Genomic DNA, 25,746 nt, shown 5'->3' on the forward strand with positions numbered 1-25,746 from the left:
ACCGTCTTCTCCCTGGTCCTCTCTGGGGTGCCCACGGGCTTCTTCTGGATCAGGTTCGTAGGTATGACGGCAGGCTGTGTCTTCTGCTCTAACAGCTCTCCTAGCTCACGGAGAGGATTAGATCTGGAAGCTTGACAAGCCCAAGGGAAATCCAGCTCCGAGGAGAGGGTGAGGTTTAAGCCCCATTTCAGTGTTTGTGATGTTTACAAGGCAGTGTGACATAGAATACCAGGGACGTCCGAGTCAAGAGATACCCTCCAGCCTCTCACTTTACTGTGGAAGAAACGGCCTCCGAGGGGCCGGTGACTTCTCCAAAGCCACTTTCCATGGCGCTGCAGATCCAGGACCCGAGCCAGGGGTCCTTTAACCTTCTCATCCAATCACCGTGTCCCCAAGACTGCAGAAAACCGAGAGACTCTTCAGAAAAGGAATTCGAGAAAAATCACGGCCCTTCCCAACTCCGTTTCCCTTAGGATTTCATAACTCCTCGCCGACCTCCATATATACCAGGGCAAGGATGAAGGCTGCTTTTCTGACTCATTGTACTTGGCAGCTGAATATGATGGAGGTCTTCTCGTCTGTTGCGATAGCTGGTGTACTTGTCCTTAACCTTGCACGACCCCAAGTCCCAAAGGTGTGCTTTTCTATGACATTTTACAGATGTTACCTGTATTAACATACGTAAAGCACTTAGCACAGTATCTGCCCCATTTTAAGGGCCACACAGGGCTTAGTGATTGGTAGCAAGGAGAGCACCAGCTTCCCAGCACCTGAGAGGCACGAGGAACAGGCGGATCTGACTCACAAGTGATGGTCCTTTGCTCACACCTTGTTTCCAGGCAGAGATTCCACCAAATGTACAAGAGGCCCTCGGCCCTAGGAAAGGACACATGTTATGGAAACCCAGTCCCTTCCAATAAAAAGATCCAACTGGCATTTTACCAACTCTACTGCTTTTCCAAGAAATCAGGATGGGATTGGAGCGCCAGCCAGCTGCAGATTCCTGGTCTCTGGGAGGGAACGGAACGCAGAGGAGCAGGTCGATTGACAGGGGTCACGTTTCGGGGTGAGGATTTCCGACAAGTGTCCTCCACCTTCTTCTGTGTTATTGAACCGTTCAAAGCCTTTAAGTGACGCTCCTTTCTGGGCCACCCGGCAGCTCCTAAAAATAAAGTCAAGTTCTGAAATATTCTAGCTTGCCCATTTCAGGGGCTATTTCAGGGGTGCCGCCCCAGGTGGTGTGGATTCGCTCTACTGAATGACCGAAAGGCTGAAGGACACTGTGCCCACAGTGGGGGCTCAGCAGACAATGAGAAAGGGGGAGGCGCAGGGCGAGGCTGCAGCCGCCCGGGGTGGCCGGGAGAGGGGAAGGGCCCGTTAGACGGTTCCTGGAACCACGAGGAGGTGGAAATTGATGATGCGTGTACAACTGGGGAAGAACATGGTGCTATTTAGGTCTAGGCCAGATAAGGAAGAAAGGGCATTTAAGGAACATTTTAAAAGAAGCAGGAGTTAGAGAAAGAAAATTATCCACCCCTCAACACAACCCCCAACCCCGCAACATCCCCCCTCCCCGCCCCCACCCTGCCCCTGCAACCAGCACACATCAGCCTCTGGCAGTATTCCCAGCTGAAGCAAGGATCCAAGCGGCTTGACCTTCCTGGCCCTGGGGGGTTGAACTTGGCCTTTAGAACCTTGGCCTCGCCTTTGATGGTCCATCTTCTCACATTTCCCCAGTCCCCTCCCCCACACCTTCAAGATCACCTTGCCTCGTGCCTTTTTGATCCCTTGGCACTTAGACCAGCCCCTCGAGTCCCCTTTCCAGGAGCCATACCCTTGCCCTTTGTGACATCAGCCATCATACTAATAATGTCTGCCCAAAGCCACCCACATGCCTCCAGAAGGTGTCCAAGGCCAACCTCACATGCCTTTTCCTTCATCCCCCAGCAATCTATTTCCCTCTTGGATCCATAGGAGGACTTTTAGCCACAGCAAACAGAATGGCCAACTCTGGCCTCAGACACGAGGACCTTTGCCATTCACTTCACTACAAGTGTGGGTAGAAGGTCTCACTGTTGTCCTAGTTGCTCAAGCAACTGCCCGTGAGCTCCCAAATCTTTTCTCTCATTCTGCTCCACTGGCCACAGCTTGTTGACTTTCATTTTTGTGCTGCTGTCTTCTTCCCGACAAGAGGGCAGCTCAACACTAGGCATCACCGCTTCATGACAGGAAGAAGGATGAGGGGAGGCAAGGTACCTGCTCTGTCTGTGCCTTCTATAAGGAAAGCAAAAGCTCCTCTGTAGTCCCTTAGCAGAATGCCCCTTGTGTCTCGTTAGCAAGAACTGACCCCTTGGCCCCGTCTCGCTACGCATCTAGCTGTTTATGTGGTTTTCCAGCTTTTTTGGTTGGAGGTAGCAGGGGAGAAGGGGGTTGGGGATGCTGTTGAGTTAGTCAACCGCAATGCCTACACACCGCTCAGTAGAGAAGATACCCAAGACTGCAGAGAAATGTCCAAGAATTATCTGAGAGTTGATACAAGTAATATAAGCGTGCGACATCACGGGGGCATCTGGGTGGCTCAGTAGGTGAAGTGTCTGACTCTTGATTTCCACTCGGGTCATGATCTCATGGGTCATGAGGTCGAGCCCACATCAGGCTCGTGCTCAACAAGGAGTCTGCTTGAGATTCTTTCTCTCCCTCTCCCTCTTCCCCTCTCCCCCTCTCACACTCTCTCTCTCAAAAAAAAAAAAAAAAAAAAAAAAAAGAGTGCGACATCTGGTCTTCACAAGGCAGGGCTGTATCCGTGGAGCGAGAAGAGGAAAGTTAGGTGTGACCTTGTTTCCTCTCCTGGAGCAGCACCAGTAGCTAAAATCTATCCATTTGGCTGTTGGCTTGACTTGTCATAATTGTTATTTATCTTTTCCATGTACCTCTTGTCTCTTCAGCGGGATCATAAGCTCTTTGGGAGGAGGGATCTTATCTCTTACCACCTTCTATTGTTAGTGACTAAGTTAGCCTCATGGACTTGGTTGGCATTGAGGACACTCTCGTTAATGAAGACGAGTGTAATTCTGAACCTCACGGGGCAGATGAAGAGACGTCACAGCTTTCCTAAGGGGTCCTCCTGGGGAGGCGACAGTTTTGAAAAGGCTGGCGAAGGAAGCAAGGCGTTTATAGGAGAGGGTGTTGCTAGAGAGGGGGCTGGAAAATGCGGTAGGAGCAGAAGGTAGGTTTTCAAGGGCAATACTGCTTTCAGGACGAGGTTTGGAAGTGTTACTAAATTTGGTCCACTATTTTCTTTCCTTGTCTTCAGTCATGTGTTTATTCAAGCAGCAAGTTATCGGAGCCCCTACTGTGGGCTAAGGTTCTGGAAATTCAGAAATGAATGACAGAGTCCCTGTCCTTAGGGCTTGTGAGGAAGCTGGCGGATGAACAAGGGGTCATGTTGCATAACAAGGACCATTACAGTCTTCTACTCCAAATGTCTCGGGACCCCAGGACTGCTAGCTTTCACATTAAGCAGGAGTTCCCAGCCTCTTGGTGGTGTTTGCATGAACTTCTCTTGTTAGAAAACTCAAGTTGGAAAGGGCTTTCCAGCCAGACAGACTTGGCTTTCAATCCTGCTTCTGTCATGGATGACGGGATCTTGGGGGAGATTTCTAACCCGTGAATATCAGCGAACCCCCGTGTCGCTTCTCAACGGACTGCCCCTCAGCTCGCCGTGCGCACTTCCCTGCATGCTCACTGAGAAGGGAATTTCATTAACCATTTCTCTGTTCAGGGAAGCCCGGTGTGAAGCGTTCTCAGCAGGGGGTGCTGGAAGGACACAGCAGGAGGAAGACGGTGCGTGGCATTTTCAGTATGGAGTGTGTGTGTGTGTGTGTGTGTGTGTTTTCACCCCACAGAGCCGGCCCAAGCACGGGGCTCAGAACATGGCCCATCTGCTACCTTGTAGGCCTGGCCGAGGGAGGATCTTCCTGCAGGCCACTCTCCTCGGGAGCCAGAGCTCTGCATGGCCCCCTCTTTGCACCCACATCCGGCCTCCTGTGGCCCCAAATACACGGGGCTGCCATTCCCTGTCTTTACTCCTGCCACATGTCGCCCACCCACTGTGAAGGCCCCAGCGCCTGCCCCTGCCAGGGCCTAGACCACCGCTGCCTGCCTCTGAGCTGAGTGCTGACTGCCTGCCCCCTGCCCACATGTGAAAGGGTGGTCTGTGGCTCACCCAGCAGTTCCAGACCGACTCTGGTCTGGCTAACCCAGCGAAGTTCTCTGTCATCTGGCAGCCTGTTTCAGACCTTCTCCAGCGAGGTCTGAGTAACTAAAAAGCTGCCCTTCCTGGGTGCTTCCCCTCCCCTTAGAGCACGGTGGGGTCTCCCCTCCCGCTAGCTGACAGTTACTCTTCTATGCAACTAACAACTGTAGATTTCAACCTCCCTTCCTGGAGGTACTGTGTGGTTGCCGTCTCCTGACTGGACCCAGGCCGTTCACCTCATATGTGAAGAAGACACGATAGCATCAGTCTTTCTGATTTACTTGACCACTGAAATGAGAAAACCTATGTAAAGTCCAGGGCTCACAACTCTGCTCACCAGGGCCGCTCAGCTTTCTCTCGGTCCTGGCCACTACTTTCTTTTCACAGACAACAAGGGAAGCTAATGTCAGTCAGAGTCAGGGATTCGACAGGATGGTGCCGACAAATGTGTGGTTAGCCCTGGAGGAGGAGACTGAGGGTCAGAGAGGCCCAAGAGGTTACTTGGGGTCATGTATACAATACTGTACTGAGCTGAACTCAGGTTCCCAGACCTCGGAGTCCACACTTCTCCCACTGCACTGGGCATCCTCCTGGAACCCCAAACCCACCCCATCTTTTCATCTGAGTGAGAACAGCTTTCTGGCCACCAGCACCTCTTGAGTTTCAACACTTAACTCTGTAATGAGAACAGCCGAGCGGCAGGAGAATCACTTGCTGGGGTTCTTTCACAATGACTTCCCTGAGAGATCTCCTCCTAAAAGAAAGGCCTGACTCATTTGAAAGGTGTGAGTCTGTGGTTTCCCTCTTTCTCTGAGTCAGTCTCTGAATGAGACCCAAGGAGCCTGCCCTTGGAACTGTGTCTCAGCCTTGACGAGCATACACTGGGCTGTTAAAAGTTCCACTTTGAGAAAATCCCATTGTTTCAAATAACATTTATGGAATTTCACATCAGCAGTGGACTGTTTGTGTGGCTTGTTGCCTGGACATAATTTCCAAAAGGCCAGCAGTCTTTGTTATGCTCACTGATGCTTCCCTGGTGCTTAGAATAGAACTTGGAACATAGTAGATGCTCAGTAAACGTTTGTCGAGTAGATGAATTTACACAGTCAAGGGTTTGCCATACTTCTTTACCTATGTGGGGCTTCACTAGGCTATTTTAAAATGGGACTTTATTTTTAAAGCAAGAGAGGGGAGGAGAGAATATACATTAACAGGAACATGACTGCTCTGGAAATTAAGGCAAGATACCGTGGTTATGCTGATGTATCTCAATGACCAAACTCTCCCTGATCAAAACTTATTTGTCCTGTCACTCATTCACTCCACACACCAGTGTCTTCTAGGTGTCAGCCTATAACTCTTTTTTTGGGGGGGGGGGTAATAAGCAATAATGGGTGGTTAAAATCCCAGTAAGTAACATAGGGCTTTTTAGTGGGAGCCCTTTGGGAAAAAACTGTCCAGTGCCTGGCAGAGAGTTGTACACAAGGCAGCTACTCCATAAATGTCTGTTGGCACTGAGGATAATGTGATGATGACAGGATCTTAAAATAAAGGACTGACACCGGTAGCAAAAATTCAGGCCAGGGAAGAAGGCTCAGGAAAGGGTCGTGGTGTTTTTAACTGGACAGTCTGTCTTCATTTCTCAAGTCATGCCCAGGAAGCTACCCCAATTTTCTTTCTTCATATTTCAGTATATTTGTACTAATAGTCTCATTATGAAAATAGTGAACGAAAAAGGCAAATGAAAAGAGCATAGAGGTTCAGGTATAGAGGTGAAACCATACACATCTTAAACTTCTTGATACTAAGAAGAAGAAGAAAAAAAACACCCTTGCTTTGTGTTTCCCAGAAGTGATCTTCCTTGTTTTCTCTTTTCCATTTTAAGGTGATGGGGGATACAGAAAGAGAATAAGTACATTTTTCTTTTTAGAAACACCGGGATGTGATTCAGTAGTGCCCCAGCTTCTGGTTAAAGGACTTTTTAAAAATAGTTTTCCCAAAGTCAGGAGCAGACGGGAAGTCCAAAGCCCTTCAGCTTGTAGAGGTTTCATGGGTGATGTTGGCTTGAGCTCCCTGATCGTGCGTGGTTCATTCATTTACTCCTTCTTTCAACAAGTGCTCATGGTGCACCTGCAGGGTGCTAATTGCTGTAACTAACAGCCTCGAAGACCACATAGAAAGGGAGCTCCTTCCCGGCTGCGGGGCAGATTGCCTGTGCTCTATCGCACTACCAGGGACACTCCCTGATACGCTGGAGGCGGTCAAGAAACATTTGTTGAATAGAAGATGGTCCCAGCCCTCATGGAGTGGATAGCACAGGAAATGATACTGAGTTTCTTCTTGCTCGTGAGGCCCTTTTATGCCAATAAGTTCAGAATTAAATGAACGTCAGGGTGGGTTGAAGGAGGAGAGATGAGAGGGGAATCACTGGTGACAGCAGGCAGCCTTGGGGGAGTGTCGGGCGGTGTGGCTCTGCTGGTCTCTCTCCCACTGGTAGTACGTAAAGGGATTGACGGCAGGGCAGAAGACCCAGGATTCTCCCGTGCGGTTTCTGGGAGTGAGCCTTGGGACTTGGAGCCACACTGTGCCCAGAAACATTCCAGGTTGTCTTTGTTATGCCCTGTGAGACTCTGTCTCCTCTCCTTTATAAGCCCAGGTATCAGTTTCTGTCCTATCGAAAGGGGTTGCTCTAAAGCGGGGTCCTGGAGGCGAAGACGGAGGTACTTGCCAAAATGTAGCAGCAATTCCCTTTTTGTTGCCTGGGCGTGATTTTGACGTGTGTTGAAATAATTGATGAAATTCAAGTTGTAAGAGATAAGAATGTAGTCTAAGATCTTGTTGCTTCCTTCAACAATAACCGGTATCATACAAGAGTCAGGGTTTACTGCTCACAAAGTGAGTTTCCTCTCTCCTTACCCCCCTCCCCTCTCTCCTCCCTTCCTTCCTTCCTTCCTCCACCCGTTTCTCTCTCTCTCTCTTCCCTGAATCTTCTACTTCTCATGGGCATGGTCCGCCTGCCACGGGACATCCGTTTTAAAGTGGAAGAGGCATTGTAGAATTCTATAATCCTCCTGGGGCAGAAACAATTGGAAGCGCTGGTGACCCGACATAACCCCGTTACTTCATTAGAGGCAGGTTCAAAGGACAGGCCTTTCTCTGTTCTTTAGTAACATGATTAGCCATTACTGGGGACAAAGTTTATTCATTGCTACTTTACAAGCCTTGTATATTTCATTTGTTATGATCATGTGAAATGTATCTTTCTGGAGAGATGCATGCAAGCTCTGGTGGCTTAACTTGATCAAAATAGTTTACATTCAATTTATTTCTGTCTTTCCTCCTGAGAGACAAGAAAGCATCATCTGACGACTGTCGGAAGGCTTTTTGTTTAAAATGGGGAATTTGACCAAGGGTCCCCTGGAACACAGTTGCTTAAATGTGCATTTCTCCAGGAAGTCTCTAATAGCTAGAGAGGGTCTGGGGACCGGCGTTTAGATTTCAATCATTCCTGCTTCTCCTCTTGTCCATTATTACAGTCATCGAGGATTAACATTCTTGGGCTCACAGGAATGCCCAATTGTGGGCTCTCCTAGGAACAAGTCTATTAATATCACTTTCATCTTCCTAGGTGCAAATTCGGGAAACAGTCAGGGAGAGAGACTTTCTCAGCCAGCTGCCAGCTTTCTCAGATCCTGCTGGGGAAGAGTCTGCATTTGCTGGGACCACAACAAATTCCTTCCCCAACGCAGGAGGGATCAATGAGGAAGGCACATCCTTGGCCCGACACGTGGAGCTAGGAAGCTGTACTCAATGTCCACAACACGGAGAAAAGCAGGACAGAAAAGACCATGTACTTGGAGGTTCCTGGCCAGAACCAGGATATGAGCTGAGCATCCCAGATGCCCATAATGAAAATATATCCCCCCGGGAGCTGTCAGTGCTTCTCCCCCAAGAGGGCAGTGCTGACCCCTGGGAGCCCAAGGCTCTCTCTGTTGCTTCCCCGGAACCCGAAAAGCCCAGCCTCACCCTGGAAACTCCATGCGATGAGCCAGGGGGCAGGGAAGCAGCAAGCGTGTTGGAGCGTCTTGAAGCACGAGACCAAGGAACACGGGACACAAAGGATTCTCCTGCTGGAGCCTCAGCTGATAGATATTTGCCTCCGGAAACTTGCTCCACGGACTTAGAGCCGGCGGAGATTCAAAGCAAAGTATCTGATTCACGTTCTCCTGATAACGAGATGCCAGGCATCCTCTCTCACACGCAGCATTCTGAGTTCCCACAGCACCCGTGCAGGAGCAGCAAGGGGGGAGACTCTGCCACGCCACCTCTTTTTACCAATACTTTTGCCTGGAACATTTCGCAGGCCAGCGAAGGTGGCACAGGGGAAAATTTAGCAGAGACGGAGAATGTCACCTCTGCGCTGGTCTCCGCAGTCCAGCCTGGCCGGGAGAGGCCAAGCCCCGGCAGCTCCGGAGGGTTTGAGGAAAGACAGCCGCTGTGTTCTGACAACAGCTCTTCTGTGCAGTTTCCAGAAGGCGGTGACGAGAGCCCCAGGACCCGTGCCCCAGGCACTGCAGACACACCAGCCGGAAATGGTTCAGTGGTGATGTTTCCTCCTGAGAAGCTGGTGTCTTTAACTGCTAATCTTGAGGGTCTTCAGGTGACCAGGGAAAGTGGGGACACATCGACGGTTACCATGGCCACCAAAGTCCACCCAGCCAAATACCTCCCTGTTTCAATCGCGGAGGACAGTCACCCCAATGGTCCCAGGGAGAGTTCTCCTCAGGCTCCGGAAGGAAATACTTGCCAGCTTCCTTCCAATGAACAGTTGGGCCATATTTTTAATTATTCCACAATGGCATCTCTAGAAGAGCCCTTTGGCCTGGCTCCCGGGGGGCCAGAAGTCCACATCCACGTTCCTCAGCTCCCAGAAGGAGAGGGTTTCTCCTGCACTTCCCCTCTTCAGACTGATAACCATTCTGGAAATAAGAACCCGGCCGAGGATGGAGCAGGCCGGAGGAGCCTCGAGGAGCATTTCCAAGACAAAGAAAGTGAAACAACACAGAGGATCCAGCCAGAGAGCTTACCCCAAAAGAGTTCTCCTCCTGAAGATGATCTCCAAGAAAGCTGGCCCAGGATGCCAGTTGCCCGAGGGCAGATAGACCCAGCGTCCTCGGACTGCTTATCAGCAAACTCCAGGGAGGAGAGACGACAGAGCTCAAGCTCGGGGACTAGCGTGTGCAAGGCGGCTGAAGCCGCTGTGGAAGTTGGAGGTCAGGCTCCAAGCCACATTTCTCCTCTCTCTAATGTCCCCCTGGAAGAGTCCGGAGGGAGCAGGCCAGGACTTTGGGAAACAGGAAGCAAGCTCAAGATTATAACTCTGGAAGCTTCCGTTCCAGAAGTCTGGCCACCCAGACAACAGCCAGGTTCCGAGTCCAAGGAGCTGGAAGCGGGTCCTGACGTTCTCAAGGCTCACGGCCCTCCGGCTGAGTCTGGCTCAGCACTTGCCATTGACAGAGAAACGCTCGTTAGTGGAAAATCAGCCAGCCATGCATCCTGGAGGAGTCTTTCGTCTGAGTATTTGAGCCAACCCAGACTCCTAGAGTCATCAGTGGATCCTGTGGACAAAAAGGAATTAGAAGTCGCAGATTTGCTATGCGAGCCTTCGAAAACTGGAAAGAGGGAAAACGTTGACGGTGTGAGCCAAAACCGAGAGGGCAACCGAGTCCAGGCGGATCACGCTGCTTTCTTTAAACAGTTTCTGACCCGCCTGAAGGTCGTGGAGTCCTCTGTGGACCCCACGGATGCGGTGTGTGCCCGGGCTGAGACGGCGGGGCCTCCCGCGTCCTCCGTGTCTGTTGTCAGCGAGGACAGTGAACAGGATGCTGGGCCCATGGGCCAGAGACCGGCCGTCCAGCCGGCCGTCTTGCAAGTCCCGAGTCCTGACGAAGGTCAGGGAGCACGTCCCCGGGCTCATGGAATCGGCCAAATGCAAGAGCGCAGCGAGAGAAGCTCGGGGGAGGCTGAACGCAGTAAAAACGACAAAGCGGAGTCTGTTTTCCCCACTTTACCTCTTTCTGATGGGCCTGCAGTGATGACTCACGCATGTGTTGGAGCGGATATTCGTGACTCCTCGGGTCAAATTCATGACGTCTCTGAGAAGGGTGTAGTGGGGCCCAGAAGCCACCCCTACACATTTTCTGACTCAAAGGACAGAGGAGCCATTGAGAGTGAGTGTGGGAAACATCCACTGTCTCCCAGTGCTCTTACTCGGTTGCCTTTTACCACCTGTCCTGAAGGAAACATCACAAACTTTTCAGAAAGACACAAAATCCAGGAACCTACAGGGGAGGAGCCCCGCACCGGGGAAGCCACATCCACCGGCGCATCGGGCTCGCCTGCTGTGACCTTGGCCTCCACGGCAGGTGGATGTGTGTCGGAGAAAGCTCCCGAGATACTGCCGTCCCCATGCCAACAGGGCTCCAGCCTGGGCTCTGGGCAAAAACCCAGGGACGAGAAGCTCGGGCACATGGCCGCCCAGACCCTCGGCTTCCCCAAGTCCCCCACAGCAGGGAGTGGCTCCGGGGAGGTCAAGAAGCAAGAGGCTTCAGGGAGAGGACCCATAGCTGAGGGCGTGAAGAAGAAACTTCTGTCCAGGGTGGCCGCCCTGAGGCTGCGTTTGGAGGAGAAGGAGAACGTCAGGCGGAGTTCGAGCCTTCTCAGAAGGATTCCTGCACCTGAACCACCGGCATCAGGCCCGGACGAGAGACAAGACGCGGAGGAGCCGCCTTGCAGAAGAGACGGGAAAGGTGAGGCTCCGTGGCTGTCGCTGTTAGCGTTTGGGCTGGCGAGCCGGAGGCCCAGCTCCTGTATGCAGACTGCCGGGCTCTACCTCCAGAGTTTTTGATTCAAGTTTCAGGCTGGAGAAAGTGGCTTCTTTCTTTCTTTGTTTTTTTTTTTTAAAGATTTTATTTATTCATTAGAGAAAGAACACATAAGCAGGGGGAGAGGCAGAGGGAGAGAGAGAAGTAAGCTCCCCGCTGAGCTGGGAGCCCAATGCGGGGCTCCACCCCAGGACCTGGAGATCATGACCTGAGCCGAAGGCAGACGCCAACCATCCGAGCCACCCAGGTGCCCCGAGAAAGTGGTTTCTAACAGGTCCCCAGGTGATCTCGAGAGAGAACCGCTAAAAGAGGCTGCCGGGAGGTAGGTTTAACCAAGGGAGTGTGATTAAGATGACTTTCTGTTTAATTATCCTTTAAAAAATATTTTAAAAGATAAACAGAAGCATTCATCAGTGTAGCTAATTAGTATAATTAAATAGACCACACACTAAGCAGGATTTACAGAAATAAACATTTAGGTACAATTTGGGAGTCTCCTCTTTAATTGGTGATTTTCATTAAAAACAGCTTAATTGAATCCTGGATTCTCTTCCAAATGTGAACATAAAATTTCTTTCCAACTTACCCTCCTCTTTGTCTGAGTCTAAAGTGCCCTGGGGACTCCGTTCCAGGTTTCAAACCAACTGAGTCTCAAAGCGCTATAAATGCTGTCATCGCTGCTTTGCAATGGGAGTGCTGCCTCAACCCCAAACTCCACCCCTTAACCCGAATTTTAGCCTCTGTTATTTCAGAGCTCTTCTTTCCCTCCCCATGGGTGGGAGGAGTCAGAAGAGAAGCCTCCGCAGCCAGTGATGCCATCTGCGCATGTGGGATCTTGATGCTGGGGGCCCCCTTCACGCTAAGGGGGCTTTGCTCCTCCTGCCGGAGTTTTCAGACCTCCACACTGATGCTCCTTATTCCTGTGGACACTGCGGGCCCTCTGCGCCTGCTGCAGGCAGGATTCAATACAAAACTCCCTTCAGAACGTTTGGGGGCATCCAGCCAGGTCTCTAGGAGACATGTTTTAAAACATTTAAAGTTGGGGCACCCAGGTGGCTCCGTCGGTTAAGTGTCTGCCTTCAGCTCACGTCATGATCCTGGGGTCCTGGGATCCAGTTCCAAGTTGGGAATCCCAAGTTGGGAATGCTCAGTGGTGAGTCTGCCCTCCCCCTCTGCCCCTCCCCAGCTTGTGGCTCTCCTCTCTCAAATAAAGAAAAAAAAAAATCCAAAAACCCACATATTTAAAGAGGATGGAGCAGTATTTTATAAGATTTCTAAAGTGGTTTCAGCCCCAAGGGAAATATCTATTTGGAATCCTTTTCCGTGGTTTTTCGAGTTTCTGTAGGAACAAGGATCCTGCAGGTAAGCGCGGACTGGTGGAGCTTGTGCTGGGTGTCCCCAAGACCCCCTGGGTCAGCGCAGTGCTCTTCTGGGAGGGAGGCTGCGCTCTCAAACCACAGACCACTCAGGGAAGGAGTTAGTATGTGGGGGGTGCTGTGCCTCACATGACTCAAAGAAATAAAACTGAGTAACCTTTCCTGGGGACATTCAAAGCTTTCTATTCTAGTCTTTCCACCCAACACTTGGCCAGAATACGCACAGAAGGAAAACCCAGCCACACTCCCAGGCTTCCCTGTAGCTCCTTCCTCTCCATCTCTCCCTTCCTCCCACCCAAAGAGAGGTCTTTTCGGAAGCCCCCAGACCTCTTGTCGAAGCCAGCTTTCTAGCTCTCCGGGACCCTCATTTCGTCCTGCTGCCCACTGTATGCCCTTCCCTCTGTCCCCCCAACTTTCTGTGTTCAGAACTCAGAATGCGCAGTGGACAGGGTTGGCTGCTTTAGGAACATTCAGGTTTCCACAAATCATCATGAAGGCTGTCCCTGCATAAGTGTTGGAAGGGCCCTTGAGGAATTAGGTCCCAGAGGAGGAGGCAGGCTGGGTCTGGACCGAGAGTTTGAGACCAATGGCCTCAGGACCTAGCCCAGCTAGCCCCATCGGCCATTTGCACTGAAATGGAGGTCGCCATCGATAAGCACTTGGTATGTTTTCTCTCTCCCATCATATTGTCAGTATCTTCAGCTACTTCCTAGTTGGGGGACTTGTTCCCTGATCAGCCCATTATCACTTTCTGGGAAGAAAATAAGCTTTTAAATGTGCATTCTGTTGCCCACATGTCTGTTGGCATCAAGGAGGGAAGAGAGGCACCTTTAATCCATTGGCGCCTTCACAGTGGGATTCGCGGGAAAGGGGCAAACAAAGCGTCAGCATCGAGGACTTCTGGCTTGGCGGAGGATTACGTCATGTTTTGGGTTACCACCGCTGCAGCGTTAGGGAAGTCGGTTTGCAGAAGATTGACACCAGGTTTCCAGTAACCTTATGGCCAAATCACTCTGCCCACCTGGCTGGGTCCGCCGTCCGTGTCCCGTTCTAATGTCTGTCCTGCCGCCCAGTGGCTGGCCTGAGTAATGACACATTTCCCCATCCGGCTGTGCGCTCATCCCGGGTTTAATTAAAAAGGCGATGTTCAAAGAGCTCAGGCTAACCCCCGAATGGTTTCTTGCTCGCTCCTATTTCATTCAAGAAGATGCTTCTCTTTTGCTAATGAAATTGATGTCAGACATCACTGCACTCCGTTAGGATATTTTCAGCCAAGACAATAGATCAAGGGGAAAGATGGATGAATGTTATTCAGAGATAACCCACCCATCTGGATTTTATTCTGCTCCTAATCCCCAGCTCTGATTTTGACCTGGACCATCTGGTGATCCTTTAAAAGCATCTCTATTTGGCCCAGGTTTATAGGCTAGGTATCCCCAGCCCCCCACCCTCTTCTTTAAAAAAAAAAAAAAAAAAGTCTCTCACATTCTATTTCTGTAATTTGTGCATTACAGAGCTCACTCGTGGAGTGTTTTGTAGTGAAAAATGAGGTGGATTAGTTCATTTTTCTGACTGTTTAGGTATGCCACTTCTCCCCTCAGACACTTGGCTTCCTCATCCATGAATGGAGGGTAATAATTATTATCCCATTTGGGGGATTGTTGTTAGCATGACATGTGATACAATGGCAAAGTCTCTTCCCCACCATGAAGTCTATCTTTGCAACTGTTGTAAGAACACTGACCTGCAAATCTCTCCTTCACAGCTCCGATATTACTGAAAAAGATCCAAGCCGAGATGTACCCTGACCACTCTGGGAATATTAAATTAAGCTGCCAGTTTGCAGAAATTCATGAAGATTCTACTGTCTGGTGGACAAAAGATTCAAAGTCAATAGCCCAAGTGCAGAGAAGGTGCGCTATTTGCCCGGTCACTTTTCACTGCTGTTGCGTGTTTCACAATGTAGTTCTAGAAGAAAATTATTATAGGAAGTGAAAAGGGAAACTAAAGTCGAAACCCCACACCCAAAGTATCCAAGACGAGTAAGTAACCGAAGACAGATGTCTAGACAGAGGAAGCCATGGAGGGTTCTTAGCTGGGCTCTGCCATCCCTGAGTTTTGGGGCCTCAGGAAGTCAGGAAACTTTTCATGATGTTTCTAGAATCAGGGAAACGGGTCAGATCATTTTCTAGGTGGAGGTTCTGTGGTCCCAAGAGTACAGAGCTCTCTCTTCTGCATGTCTGTGAATTTGGCTGTGTTCTCTGTGTCATAATTCCCATGAGCCTGACAAATTCCAATGCTGAAAAGGTGAACCCAAAGAAAGAAGAGAAGGAAAACTACCTCTCCACCATGAGGTCGTTGAAAGCAGCCGCTTGGAGGGTGATAAACAGCCCTTTCTGAGATGGGAAAAGCTGTTTGGTTCTGGGATGGAGAGGAGGGGAGGAGGGAGAGAATCATTGCCGAGAATTCCCGTGTGGAGTGAACCTGGCGAACGGCTTCCTAGAACGCGGTGCTGGCAATACACGCTCGCTCGGGTGAACTGCAGACCTGGAGCTTCATCTGACACACTGGAGGGGGCGTGGCTGGTTCTTAAACAGATCACTGGGCTCCGTGGCAACGACTGTCACTCCAACAGTCCTCAGGTGCTTTTTCTGCCAAAGGAGGTCTCTGTTCAGCTCCCTGAGTCACGGAGGTTCCTACCCCCTTCATCTCGCCACAAGTAGCCTGAAAAAGGAAGCACAACCGGAGAGCTTTCTGTCGAATGAAATCAAATGGGTCCTCTGGGAACCCATGTCCGGAAATTAGGTCCCAAATGCAACCAAGGCAGATTTGAGCTACAGTTTCTTTGCCGTGACATCTCTCCAGAACATCTAACGGGGTTGTCGCGGGTGGAGTCACGTTCGCTGCCTAAAACGCTGCTCTCATCCTGTCCGTCTTGTGTGTGGCTTCAGAAGAATTTTAATGGGGAATAAATGACTTGATTTTAAAATCAAGGCTGCTCCCTAGAGCTTTATAGAAAGGAAGCACTCATTATTCATTTAAAAAACTTGCTGTAGTTGTCAGCCAAGGATAATTAACCAGTGGGGGTTTCTGCCATCTTGCTCTGAGCTCAGAATTGGCATTGGAATCCTTTGGGTCCCTTTTCCATCTGAGATGTCTTTAGAAAACCCAGCCTCCCTCTGGGGAGCATTTGGCAACAGTAGGCTTGCCCTGTGCTGGCGATGCGTGGTCAAGCCTTTACAATCTTAGCCACGCTGGCTTCCTTCTTTCTTGGCCACACTGGCTTAGGGGCACCCCTTTGCCGCTCCTGTGGTTTATGGGGACTATTTGGGAGGCCTGCGTCCTCTGTATATCAAGAAATCATTTACATTAGTTCGAGTGGCTTTTTAAATGTTATCGAATTTCTTTCACCTTAATTCCAGTCCCTCCAAGAAGTATCTCACTGCCTTGTAAAAACATCATTTCCCAGAAGCTGAAATCTCTCAAGCAAGTATAATATAAACACACAGCCAAGATCTCTTTCAGCTCATTAAATAATGAAGAACCAGGAAGATGGTAAAGCCATTCAAAGGAACATTTGAGAAATGGAGATTTATATAGTCTGTGGGGCAAATCGATAATAGTTTTGCAAACAGGTACAAAACTGGTTAATATTTGACAGATAATAAACACTGAGGGTTATCTTCTCCCCCCAGCAGAACTTGTAAGTTGCAAGTTAAAAATGTCTCTGGGGGTTCTATTTAAACAGCAAAGTCAGGCACAGGAGCATTCTCCCATAATTAAATTCTCCTTGGGTGACATGTGAAGCGCAAGAAGAGGCCTCCAAGGTTCTCCGTCAGGTGTCAGAGGATCAGGGAATTTGGGTCAGAAGCCACACAGAGAGACACCACCCCAGGCCTTCTGTGACTCAGCGTTTTGCAGCCCAACAGGAAATCTTCTGCTCGTGACTGGGACTGTCCACTTCCCACCATGCATTCAGGACGCATTCAGAGGCTGTCTCGGTGGATGATGTATTATCATTTCATGGGCTTTTCTTTCAAGCCATTGGTGCATGAAACATGTGTAAATCAGAGACTTGATGTCCACTGAAAAACCAACCGAGCGTCTCTACTTCGGGGGCTAAGCAACTGAGACAGGATAAGTGGAATCTGGGTTTGAATTGTGAAATGACCCAAAACTGAAACAGACAAACCTGGTGAATGTTTAACAACATTCCGAACAAAACTACAACAATATTTAATGTAACTTTTTGGCTACAAAGTAAATTTTTAGTGTGAGACTTTGGAATGAAGATTGCAGAGTTAGCCATAATTCCCATGATCCCAGATTTGAGGGGAGTGATCCCAAATCACTTGAAGAGGCAGCGTCTTGAGATCAAGGTGAGGACTCCAGACTCAGGCTTTCTTGGTTCAAGTCCCAGCTCAACCCAGCTGTGGGAACTTAGGTCACGTGCTTGACCTCTGTCTGCCTCAGTTTTCTCATCTGTGAAGTGGGGATAGTAATACCACTTCTCTCATTACATTGATCTGTGTGTGACATGAAATAGATGTTTAAGTCATCAGTACGATGCCAGATGCATACCAAGTGCTAAGTACATACACGTTAGCTCTCATCATCATCGTCACCACCAGTTTTTCTGTTCATAGCACGGTGCCTGGAACTTACCATGTTGAATGGGTGGGAGGGCGGATGGATGGCTGGTATTCAGTCTGGGGGTATCCTATTTAAAAAAAAAAAAAAAAAAAAAACCTCAGCCACGTGTCCTTATTTACAGCAGAGACCTCCTTTCTCTTGTCCCTTATTGTGTCTGTGTTTAGATTTGGGTTTGGAATTTTCAGGTCTCCTTTAAGCACAGGGCACCTGGATTGGTAACATAATTGAGGTGAATTCTGAGCAGAAATGTTAATGACAGCCCCCAGAATCCACATTTCTGGTTCTTTACTAGCAGCAGCCAAACCTCTCAAATGTTTCTGTTTTAATATTGCATGTTGGAGTGAGGATGTTAAACCAAAATCGCGCTGATCGTCCCCTCAGATGAATGAAGGATTTGAACAGCTCATCGAGGTCTTGCTCTTTAGCCAACCCACTGGCCCAGAACATGAGGGCTGGGAAGCATGTTTCTTTCTCCATAAGTGCATTAGAAACCTCCAACCTCAGGACGATGAAGCGTTCCAATATTCATGCCCCCTATTGCAGTGCGGGTGACAACTCCATTGTGTCCTTGGCCATCATGCAAGCTGGTCAGAAGGACCAGGGCACCTATGACTGCTGCATCAAGAACAGCTATGGGAAACTGACCACTGAGTTTAACCTCACGGCTGAAGGTAAGCCTTGGAGGGTCAGTTTCAGGCGAGCTCTAACTCCCCTGCCCCCCCTTCCCCCAGTTCAGAATGCCCATGCGTACTGAACACCCTCTCTTCCTTTGCTTCTAGTTCTGAAACAACTCACGAGTCACCAGGATCTGAAAGGTAAGCCAGTCGTTGGTTGTCCAAGGACGTGGGCCCTCTGTAAAAGCGTGAAATAGCTCCCGGAATCAAGGGCAGAAGCAGTATTCCTGCTGACTCTTCCAACCAAGTAGGAGAGGACACAGGAATGACTGAGACACGAAAGACAATTTCAAGCTAGTTGCAGGCCTACCGTAAGTGCGGGAGGTGACGACTGTCTGGAAGTGTTAACGAAAGATCAGACTGCAGGTGTGGTGCTCCAGGACACCTTGGTGGGCTTTGAAGGAAGAGTCCTCCCTGTAAGCCTCAGGCTGGCGTCCAGGCCCTCTGCAGGCTGTTTTCAGCCTCTGGCACTGTTGTAACCTGTTTTGCATCTTCAGTTTGCTTGTCAGTTTGACTAGCCCATCCGATTCCAAAGACAGCCCAGTGTTGAGGGGAATAACTTCATTTGCATCTTAATGAAAATGAGAGATGGGTTTGGATGCTTTCCTTTGGTGTTTGGTGCTGGCATGGCAACAGCCAAACAGGGGGCTCCTGAGCAGTCACCTGCCGCTGGGCCACCTAGTGTAGCTTGGTGGAGTCCATGCTTGGCCTGTGTTTCCTCTTAGGGAAAATTCCCTGCCCCCGTACACATGCCCATCCCCACTCAGTGGCTGCTGGGAAATGTTTAACGACCTGCCCAGGGTGTGTGGGGTAGGGTGCACTGATTTGTTGAGTTTTCTCATTTCTGTGGTGTAAATACTATCACCATGGCCAATTTTTACTGCGCATGTGAGATGAAGAAAACACGGAGCCAGGAAGAGATGCCCACCGGCAGCGGGAGGGAGCTGGCTGCAGCCCACCCGTGCACACCCACCTGTGCACACCCACCCGTGCATGCCCGCATCACTGACCATAGCTTTTTGCACCTCATAGGAGCTTTGGTGACTTTTAGAAGATGTGAGTAAAACGGATAGCTCAGTTGATTCAGCCTCATAAAGAAATTCACCTCATGGGCTGATTTTTAGACAAACAAAAACACCTGAAGACGGGGAGGTCTTTGTAGAGACAAGACAGTAAATGTGATTATGATGGGGGGACACCTAGTTCATAAAGGGTGAGGAGCTGGGATCTTGACTTAGAAATGGTCTAGCAAGGGCGCCTGAGTGGTGCAGTGGGTTAAAGCCTCTGCCTTCGGCTCAGGTCATGATCTCAGGGTCTTGGGGTGGAGCCCCGCCTCAGGCTCTCTGCTCGGTGGGGAGCCTGCTTCCCCCTGCCTCTCTGCCTACCTGTGATCTCTCTCTCTGTCAAATAAATAAATAAAATATTTTTAAAAAAATAAAAAAGGAAATGGTCTAGGAAACACGTATCATGATATTTATATCATGATATTTATCGGCAACAACAAACAGGCTCTTCGCAAACCTATTCAAATGCTACGTACCTGTCTTTAGTGTGGAGTATGCTTGTATGATTTCAGATCCTTTTGCCATGTCTGCCCCCCCATCTCCCCAAAAGTCTAAATATGCAAAAGGATGTCCTTCCTCCTTATGCTTGAGAAAACAAAATAACTTCCAGAAGAAGAGCTTCTCTGTGTCATCAGCTTAGCATTGCTGGGTGTTCACATGCCGGATACTTGCCACAACCTCGTTCATTTAGGTTCGCATAAACTCATCTTTCTAGGTGTTTACCAGTTAGGAACTGGTAAAAGAGACCCCAGTGGGAATGAGCTGCTGGCCACCTTATGAAAACAGTGCTGATGTAGCCCTGTGACTCCAGCCAGAGGGTTTGGGTCTAGACCCAATGACATCACCTCCTCCCAGTGTCAGACCCCCCTGTGACTGGGGGGGGGGGGGGTCCAGTGTCAGTGACTCACTGGAAAGTGAGGGGATCCCATATTTTCCTCCCCACCCCTTGATCTTTCAGATGAAGAAGCCTCAAATGACTTCTTGATCACCTTTCTTGTTTGGGGGAGTCTCTCTCACATTTTATTAATTGAGTTCTCTAGAGGAGGAACAAATAATATTTTACAAGTTGGTCCCTAATTAAAAAACTAATAAAATCAAGCTTGTGGGAAGGTCCCAAATGAAAGATGGTCCAAATAAAACACAAGCAAGCACAATTTAATGATCACACAGGGCTTTCAAAGAGAAGTCCTAAGATTTATTTTTTCCCTTTCATTGTTTTATCTTTAAGTAGACATTTCTGTTGGAAATTATAGATAGGATTGTTAATTATACCTAATATAATACTATACAGAAAATGTCCCTTGGTATTTCTAAGCACATAGTCTGGACAACTTTTGTGTTAAATTTGATGCATTTCTAAGTACTTGGTACACGCATTTCTGTTAAGAATAATTGAGTTTCGGGAATTTGGGGGGATTATGCAAGAAAACATAATGGGGAAATACAGCTCATATTTATTGGGCTCTGATGTATTTACACAAAACACTTCCTATGTTTACTAAATGGTATTAGGACCCAAACTGTTAACATGAAATTAATCATGTAACTAGAATTGAGATTTGGGTTATATGTATTAAAAAAATATATATCCCTTCTTCATTTTGTGATCCCATTTTAAAATTTAACTTAAGAAAAAACTATCCTCTTCTCCATAAATTAATTTCTTTTTCTGGTTCTTTCCCTAAGGTTGACATCTGTGATACAAGGATCTCCTTAAAAATCTGCCTGGGAGGCGTTTGGGTAGCACAGTTGGTTGGGAGACCGACTGCTGGTTTCGGCTCGGGTCATGATCTCTGGGTCATGAGAAATGTTTGTCTGGGAAAATGTCCCATGTGCTTCCTGTTTCCCTACTTTTCCACCCCAGTTCTCTCTAGAGACCCAGGACAGGTTACTTGGCCAGAGGCTCCTGCTCGGCTTGGTGAAATCTTGGATAGTCTTTTCTGTCCACTCTCACTGACACCTTCAGCCCTTTTCCTATGTGAACCACTCCCTCCCCCCTCTTCTTTTTCTGTCAATAACTAGGCCTCTTCATTCATCCCCAGAGAGGGAGAGACGCAATCCCAAGCAGGCTCCACACCAGCAAGGGGGCTTCATCTCACAACCCCAAGATCATGACTTGAGTCGAAATCAGGAGCTGGACACCCAACTGTCTGAGTCCCCCCAAGTGTCCCAAGAATAATTTTATCTCCTTATGCCTTTAATAGCTAGCTTCAGGCATAGACTGTTCTTAAAACACATGATCTGAAAATATTTTTAAAAGCAGAGAAAAAAATGTTTCTCTGTGCAGTCAAAGTAGAAATGTGAAGTGAGATTTTTCACACGACCCAGGATTTCTTTCTTCCTTAAACATTCAGAAAGATGTTAGTCTTTATCGACTTCGAGAACTGGAGGACATTTTAAAAAATCTAAACAAACTTACGTCACTGAAAACCATCTTCTTTTCTTCTGTTAGCTCATCAGAATGCTGACTGCTTGCCTCTAGTTTAAAAGGGAGCCTTCTGATTGCCTCCATTGTCACCTGAAACATGGAGAATCAAATCTGAAGAAAGCTCATGCTAGAAAAATAATTCTACTTATCTTTTTACAAATAAATCCAAAATGATTAGACTTTTTTTTTGGTATTTCTTCAGAGGCAGTTTCTTTTACTGTTTGGTTTTTGTCTGCTTCTTTCTTTCTTTCTTTTTTTTTTTTTTTTTAAAGATTTTATTTATTTATTTGACACCGAGAGAGCACAAGCAGGGAGGAGCGGAGGTTGAGAGAGAGAAGCAGGCTCCCCACTGAGCAGGGAACCTGACGGGGCCTTGATCCCAGGACTCTGGCACCATGACCCAAGCTGAAGGCATGTGCTTAACCGACTGAGCCACCCAGGCGCCCCTGTCTGCCTATTTCTTTTGTCTACCCCAGACATTCTCAACACAGGGAGGCAGTATTGCTCCCGAGAAGGCAAAAATTGCTTCTTAAGGAGGCAAAACAAAACAAAACAAAACAAAACCCTGTACTCCGATTGTGTGTGCAGCACAGATATACACATAGTATGTAAACAGATATACAGTACAAGTGTGGAATTAAAATTTCAGGGTAGGGGCAATTTGGAAAAAAGTCTAAAAAGACTCCTTTCAAAGGGCAATCATGAGGAGAAAGGTTGAGAAGCATCGCTCTATCACACCTAATCACTGGTCCCTTCTCCGTTCTGCACCCTTCACCTGTCTTTTCAACTTGCTTAATGACCTTGCACAGTCCTGTCTGTATTTTCCAGGTCTGTCTAAACTGCTTTTCCTGGAGAGCCCAGGAAACATGAAATTAATCATGTAACTCGAATTGAGATTTGGGTTATATTAAAAAAACACCGCTTCTTCATTTTTGCGATCCAATTTTAAAATTTAACTTATAAAAAAACCTGCACTGTTTCAACTTCTTTTCCTTGCCCCAATTAGTCTTCTCCCCTCCCCCTGGAGGGCTCACCCCCCTCCCCCACCATCTCATCTCTGAGCCGGGCCTCCGTGGGGAGTGCAGTTTCCGTCCGGGCTCTGCGGGCCAGCCTTGCCCTCAGCCCTGTGTGGCAACACGCGTAGCCGAGAAGCAGCACTGGGGGGTCTTCTAACTAAAGGCGAGCTGTGTTTCAGGATGTGAAGAGATCGAATTCAGCCAGCTCATCTTCAGGGAAGACTTCCTCAGCGACAGCTACTTCGGGGACCACCTGCGCGGTCAGATCGCCACAGAGGAGCTGCACTTTGGGGAAGGCGTCCACCGGAAGGCCTTCCGCAGCAAGGTGATGCGGGGGCTCACGCCCGTCTTCCAGCCCGGCCATGCCTGCGTGCTCAAAGTGCACAACGCTGTTGCCTATGGGACCAGAAACAACGACGAGCTCATCCAGAGGAACTACAAACTCGCTGCCCAGGTGGGTCCACCTGCCCGGAAAAGTCAGCTGGATGGGACTCAGCTCAAGTCTGGAGGTCCCTCCCTGGTGTCTGACCCCGCCTGGGATCCATTCTGTTCCTAGGGTGCCCCATGAGGTCCTTGAAGGTTTGAGTCCACTTGGACACAGGACGTATGCAAGCTACATGGGCTGCCTGGATCCTCAAGCATCCCCAAGAGAGCAGTTTCTAGATTGCTTTGCTTTTTGGTTTGGTTTATGGAGGGGTGTGGGGTATAACCAGAAGGCCCAGGCTTTGTCCTGTTTCTTGCCTTTCTGAGTTTGAGCCAAGACTCCAGCCAAGTTCACGCCTTCCTGTGCTACTGAATCACAGAATCTTGAGACAAGAGGAGATCTGGGCTTCCCTCCCTGCCTCCCCCTCCCGCTTTGGCGCCAGCTTTTGGGAGTGCTGGGACTAGCTCTGTCACAAGCGAGGCGCCCTTCTAACACTGTCCCCTGGAAAACAATTAGGTTAGACTTTGATGAATCTCCTGGGTACTGTCAAGCCACCCAGGCTGGTCTCAGACGTGCTGATGTCAGGTGGGACTTGCGGCTCATGAAGGCAGCCCCTGTTCTGAGGATAGAATTTTGCCAGCTGTATTCCTTTCTCCCAATCAACGGTTCTTTTTTCTTTTCTTTCACTTCATTCTCTTTCTGCCTCAAGTACCATCTGGTCTGGTCAGGGAAAAGCCCCAGCATCCAGACTCCCTCTTGGGGAGGCCCTACAGAGTGGAAAGCAGAATCCAGTTTGCTTTTCCGGGGCAAACAGTCTTGTCAAGGTGTTCACTACCCACAACCCTTGTCACACCCCTGAGGAAGACTTCCGACGGGAGAGCTCACAGGCAGCCCAGCAGGTTCCCCCAAGCTTTACCTGACATCCTGCCCTGGGGCCAGTCCTCTTAGCCCAGGGTGAATTTCAGCCGTGCACGTTCTAGAACTTTTTTAGTTCAGGATGCCTGGCCCCAGAGACCGCTTGAGCTTTACCTGGAGAGTTCCTTCAGGTCTCAGAGAGGCTCTTCCAGTGGACAGCTCTAGGTTGTAGCAATGCAGCGGTGTAGCAATCACTGTTACTTCTGGGCCCCCAACGAGGGGATGGCTGGGTTTGGGAATCCATTGGCTTGACCCACACCAGGAAACCTGATGGGCTTTACCGCAGCTCTGAATTTCCTCTAATCACTTGTCCTTCCTATGTGTGTGGGTGATGTAGGAATGCTACGTCCAAAACACCGCCAGACACTATGCCCAGATCTATGCTGCCGAAGCACAGCCTCTGGAGGGCTTTGGAGAAGTGCCGGAGTAAGTGTGTTTACCTGCTCTTGCGTTCTCACTTGGGATCTGTCGGGGACTTGGGGGGCTGGAGGGAGGAGAGGGTGAGAAGGACCAGCAGAACAAGCATTTCACCTGTCTGTCTGTCTGGGAGCTATGAAAGCACACGTGTGGGCTGCTGTCCTGCTCCTTACCAGGTTGCCAGAGGCTTACAGAGAGATATTTGGTACATATTCTTTAAATCAATGCACGTACGTATGTACGTTTATAAGGATAGATGGATGAAGAATGGGTAGATGGATGGAGAGGTGAATTCAGTAAGTGTATCGTATCAAATAGAAAAGAATTGGGTCGAAAATGAATGGGATAAATGTATCATGTTAAGCAGAAAAGAAAGAGAGTCTACTTCATGGATATTACAGTGTCTCAACAATAAGCCCACCCAAGAGAACACGAGTCTATCACAAAACAATTACCCTATGGTGAAAATAAAGTACGGTGCCGTGTCTAAGAAGAGTGAACTGGGGATCAGCAGTGTAGGAACGTACCACCCCTTTCCTGGAACCCTGCAGAGAGGAATCACACTGATTATTTTCATCCACTCATTGGCCAAATATGGACTGAACCAAGCAGATGTTTGGGGGTCTGGAACTTGTGGTTGCTAGCCTGCTCCTCTGGTTGAGATTGTGTGTGGGGGTTTAAGTGAAAAGAGAAAGAGGTATGCCAGGGCACATTGGAGATTTCAGGTACAATAGCCATTTGTGTAATCGGTAGAAACCTGGAGAGGAAGGAAGGAAGGAATCGTTGCCTTCATCGACCCTGTCAGCTCACCAAGGGGCAAACATACTCCCCCTGAGGTGGTATCTTGGGCTTATGGTATAGAAAGCCCAGTGCTTTCTGCTCTTGGCCAGGAAATGCTTAGCGTACTTATTGAGTTCACAGACATCTCTCAGCAACTTCAAGGAAAACTAACATAATGCAAAGAAAATACACAATTGCTTTTCTGTTCAATCCCCTGAGACCACAGTCTGGAGTGAGTGAGGGCTTCGTGTCACGGGCACTCACACGTTCTCACTCTTCTCCGGCCCTGTCCCAGTGTCTGCCCCCAGCAGTTCTCAAGGAGGAAGAGGGTCAATTGTGTGAGCTGTCCGCAACGCACAAGACCGCGGAGCCCTCGGGTGGGGCACACCCAAGTTTTGTGTGACTTGACACCACAGTTTGGGGGCTTTCTAAAGAAAACAACACAAAATTATGGATATAAAGATCGGTGCAGGGACTTGAGAAGGGCTTATGCTCGCGAGGGACACAGGGCTGATGAGTGCCATTGGCAGCCCCACATATATGCCACCGGCCTAAAGATAGATTGGGACGTTTGGTGTGTAAACACCTGTCCCTTCCTTACGGGGGAAGAATTTGTGAGCGTATGAATGGTAACATATGGAAGGATGGGGGTCCTCGCAAAGGCATCTGCTCCTGATTCCCTGCTCACTGGACCAAAATCAGAGGATTGCGCACTGGGAAACACACACACACACACACGCACACACGTTCACACACACACACGCATGCACTCACACACAGACCTCTCCCCAGCGCTGTCCATGCAAAGTAGGGGCTGTGCCTCTTCCGTGTTTGCTCTCCTGGTGAGTTTTCGAGATTCT

The 25,746-nt window shown here is 49.0% G+C and overlaps 1 protein-coding gene and 1 long non-coding RNA gene across 3 annotated transcripts in view; one reads left to right on the forward strand and one right to left on the reverse strand.

Moving 5' to 3' along the window:
- ALPK2 (alpha kinase 2) overlaps nt 1-25,746 on the forward strand; it is a 115,658-nt gene that overhangs the window by 69,169 nt on the left and 20,743 nt on the right. For both annotated transcript variants that reach the window (XM_059139483.1, XM_059139484.1), the window contains exons 6-11: nt 7,884-11,064; nt 14,281-14,428; nt 17,712-17,839; nt 17,948-17,983; nt 22,530-22,804; nt 24,027-24,115. In XM_059139483.1, coding sequence (XP_058995466.1) covers nt 7,884-11,064; nt 14,281-14,428; nt 17,712-17,839; nt 17,948-17,983; nt 22,530-22,804; nt 24,027-24,115 — 3,857 coding nt within the window. The remainder of the gene's footprint in view (nt 1-7,883; nt 11,065-14,280; nt 14,429-17,711; nt 17,840-17,947; nt 17,984-22,529; nt 22,805-24,026; nt 24,116-25,746) is intronic.
- LOC131811214 (uncharacterized) lies at nt 16,574-18,504 on the reverse strand. Its single transcript, XR_009345850.1, has 3 exons — nt 18,153-18,504; nt 17,181-17,235; nt 16,574-17,041 (listed from the first exon to the last, which is right to left on the reverse strand). It is a non-coding gene; the product is annotated as an uncharacterized LOC131811214 (long non-coding RNA).

Source organism: Mustela lutreola, chromosome 11 (genome assembly GCF_030435805.1).
Source record: "Mustela lutreola isolate mMusLut2 chromosome 11, mMusLut2.pri, whole genome shotgun sequence".
In the NCBI taxonomy this organism is placed as follows: domain Eukaryota; kingdom Metazoa; phylum Chordata; class Mammalia; order Carnivora; family Mustelidae; genus Mustela; species Mustela lutreola.